Source organism: Lolium rigidum, chromosome 7, assembly GCF_022539505.1.
Source record: "Lolium rigidum isolate FL_2022 chromosome 7, APGP_CSIRO_Lrig_0.1, whole genome shotgun sequence".
NCBI lineage: Eukaryota > Viridiplantae > Streptophyta > Magnoliopsida > Poales > Poaceae > Lolium > Lolium rigidum.
In genome coordinates this window covers 338,667,598-338,671,034 of record NC_061514.1, presented here as the reverse complement: position 1 = coordinate 338,671,034, position 3,437 = coordinate 338,667,598, and the positions used below count along the sequence as shown (strand labels likewise).

The 3,437-nt window shown below is 56.6% G+C and overlaps 1 protein-coding gene across 1 annotated transcript; it reads right to left on the bottom strand.

Annotated features, from left to right (window-relative positions):
* Positions 1-1,261: 1,261 nt before the first annotated feature.
* On the bottom strand, positions 1,262-3,212 carry LOC124679074 (peroxidase 2-like). The gene is made up of 3 exons (XM_047214900.1): positions 3,156-3,212; positions 2,414-2,554; positions 1,262-2,230 (listed from the first exon to the last, which is right to left on the bottom strand). The coding sequence occupies exons 1-3, from the start codon at positions 3,210-3,212 to the stop codon at positions 1,487-1,489; spliced, it is 942 nt and encodes a 313-aa protein (XP_047070856.1). The 3' UTR covers positions 1,262-1,486.
* Between the last annotated feature and the right edge of the window lie 225 nt (positions 3,213-3,437).

Below are 3,437 nucleotides of genomic sequence, written 5' to 3'. Positions count from 1 at the left end.
GGTGGTGAACGGAGCGGCGACACGGTGGGTGAGAGGGACGGCGAGGCAGCAGATCGATTGGGGAGGATGTGAACTGCATAATTTGGTAACGACCCAGGAATTTCGGGAAGGTGTTGTGTTAACGGGGAAAAAAATCGTTGTGAGAAGCAAAGCTGCAGGCGGACCGTGCGATGGAGGAGAATTGGACGGGATCGGATCGGTCCGATCATTTGTTTCTCATCGGACCACGATACATAGTGTTTACTAAGGCTGGACATACGGGCCGAGTTTTTGGCTCGGCCCGAGCTTTCCACGGCTCGGCCCGAGTTGAGCTCGGCCCGCGAAAGAGATGGACCGAGCTGAGCCCACTTTTCTGGACCGCCACGAGCTTTTGGCTCGCCGGGCTCGGCTCGATCCAACCCGTTAGCTCGCTGTTTTTTTTAGGAATTCAGAGAAGGGAGAGAGTGGGCTGATTTTGGCCCATGAGAAGATCGAACGACGGGGTAGGTTACGCTCGCTCGGTCCTCACGAGCTGGACAGAGCCGTCACGCACCGCCGCCCCAGATGTAACCATCGCCGGTGGTCTGCTCCTCCTCGCTGACTCCTCTTAGCGCAAGAGCGCAGCTCCAGCACACCGCTGCCCAAGCAAAAGCACGGACCTACGCTGCCGCTTCTCCTAGCTACGGATTCCGGCGCTGCCCATAGCTGATGGCCGCCGGACGCCAGCAACCACCCCCGAGTTGTCGTCGGCGTCGTGCGCGCCAGTCAACCAGCGTGCTAGAGCTCACCGGCGCGGCGGCACCTCCCATCTTCTTCGCCAAATACTCACCGACGCCTCCCCGGATTGTCTCTGCTGCCTCCTCCCGCAGCTCTGCCGTGGCCGGGGAAGATGGACCCACCCGTCAGTGACTAGCCACCCCAGGCTCGCGAGCTACACCGAGCTGGACCGAGCAAACGCAAAGCTCGGGCCAAGCCCATTTTTCCAGCTCGTTGGCCTAACGAGCCGGACCGAGCCGAGCTGAAAAACAGCGAGCTGAATGATGGCTGGCACCGAGCCTGGCTCGAGCCAGCTCGCGTCCAGCCTTAGTGTTTACCAAAAAGGAGGGGAAACCAGGCTAAATTACAATCCACAAAAAAGCAGATGTCATTTGAGTGGGCCCTAGGGAGACCCACTAATTAATGATTGTTAAGACCTGTGAAGGAGGAAAATACTGTCCCATAGCAACAATGGAATAATGGATAGAACATACGAAGTTACGAACCCTCGATACTGACCCTTGTATATTCGAAGTTTCTATATATACAATTACACATACGCCAAAAAAAATAAAGTAATTACTAAATCCAACACTGTGAACCTATCTTAGCTACATGCACTGGAAACGTAACAAAAAGTAACACCACCTCCGTGCGAACGGCAATACAGCATGCATGTGCCGAAATGTGGCACCAACCAATTCATAAGATCGGCTCACGACAAAGATCAACGACCTAATTAGTCTCCGCACTAGTTGATAATCCAGCACTTCTTCCGAATCTCGCCGTCGGCGCTGGTCTTCACCCCAACGCCGCCCATCTTCACCATCGCCGCCACGAACTTGCTCTCCCACAACCCAAGAACAGACGCATTATCCATCACCATCTTGGCCGTCTCGTTCGAGGACATAAGCGCCGCGTCGGAGCCGAGCAACACGTCATGGCTGATAACGTCCCTGTAGTACTCCCGGTCAAGATCATCGGGCGTCTTGTAGTCCTGCGCCACCATGCCGCCATACCCGCTGCACTGCTTGCGCAGGTACGCCGCGTACCCGGGGTCCATGTCGGAGGAGTTGGACGTTAGGCGGTCGGAGAAGGAGGAGCAGCTGGAGCGCCCGACGGAGTGCGCGCCGGAGAGGGTGACCATGTCCTCGAGGCTGAGCCCCTTGGCGGCGAAGCTGTCGTTGAGCTGCTGGACTCCGTAGAAAGGTGCGGGCAGGTTAGGGACGGTCTCGTTGGCCAGGGAGATTCGACCGTCGTATCGGCCGGCCGGCATGGAAAAGTCTGCTGTAAGGTTGGTGAGGAAGTATGTGGCGTCGCGGCCGGCGAAGGCGAGGATGTCGGAGCACGAGACGACGCCCGGGCAGGACTCCTCCAGGGCAGACTTCGCCGCGTCGATGACCTCGAAGCCGCGGAGGGTCAGGTTCGGCCTGCCGAGCCGCTCCGTCGCTTCGTCGGAGCCGGTCGTGTTGAGGAGTACCGAAGCGTCGCACCCCTGCATCATCACATGGTGACAGCATGTAAGAATATGGCATGCTAATTCTACAGTTATACATTGTATATATGCATGCATGTGACGCGTTTTCATGGACTCTGACATAATCAAGCTGTGAAATGAGTCATGGTTAAATTTCATTCTTTTCATGTATGATTAGGAGAGATGATGAGTGAGATTTACCCGGACGAAGCAGTCATGGAAGAAGAGACGGATGAGCCCTGCGCCAGTTCCGCGGTTGCTGTCGATGGCCTTCTTCACTGCTTCCCTGACAATTGCTTCCGCATTTGGGCAGGAATTGCTGTAGTGGTCGACACTGAGACCAGAATCAGGTGCAGGACTTGGGCTAGGAGAATCAATAGGTGAGTTTGAGCTAGGAGGATAAACGGCACGGGCAGGGCCATATGCACTCGGGCTAGGGCTAGGGCTAGGGCTAGGAGGATATGACGATGGAGTTGGGCTAGGAGGATTGGTGTCTGGGCTTGGGACTGGGCTGAAGGAGCTTGGGCTAGAGGTAGGAGAATAGGTGGCAGGGCTTGGGCTCCCTGGACTCGGGCTAGGAGGATATGCTAGTTGGCTAGGGCTTGGGCTCCGAGGGCTTGGGCTTGGAGGATATGACCGCTGGCTAGGGCTAGCAAGAGGTGAAAATGTGGGTTGGCTTGGGCTTGGACTAGGAGGATAAGCAGGTGAGCCATGTGGGCGGAGTTTGGGTTGACACACTTGGACTAGGGCTAGGCAGGTACGTAGGCGCGCTGCTCGGTGCCATCGAAGCAGGAGGATAAGCCGGCGAGCCATGGCTTGGTACACTTACATCAAGCGTAGGAGGATAAGCAAGCGGGCTCGGGCTAGGGCTCGCACCTGGTGCATAGGTGACGGTTGGGGTCGGGCTCTGCGGGCTTGCGCTGGGAGCAGAAGCAGGGACGCTTTGGCACGACACGGTACCGAGCAACGCAAGCAGAGTGAGGGCAGCGAGCTTGGCCATCTTTGCTAGATCGATCGTCTCTTTGTAATCTCTGAACCTTGTTTTCCTCAAACCAGGCACCTGAAAGTGTGTTATATAGCTCCGGGAGGCCGGGCGCGCGGTACGAGAGCGTACGCGGAATGTCTCCGCGAGTTCAGGGTCTCCTCCCACGTTACGACGGACGTGAGGTCAAAGACTGGAACATGGCATTATGCTCAGTTGTACACGTCCTAGATACTAATTGTG

Coding starts and splice junctions, on each gene's coding strand:
- LOC124679074 (XM_047214900.1), bottom strand. CDS start 3,212: ATGGCCAAGCTCGCTGCCCTCACTCTGCTTGCGTTGCTCGGTACCGTG. Junction 2,555..3,155: donor TCGGTACCGTGTCGTGCCAA/AGCGTCCCTGCT, acceptor GCACCTGATTCT/GGTCTCAGTGTCGACCACTA. Junction 2,231..2,413: donor TCCATGACTGCTTCGTCCGG/GTAAATCTCACT, acceptor GTGATGATGCAG/GGGTGCGACGCTTCGGTACT.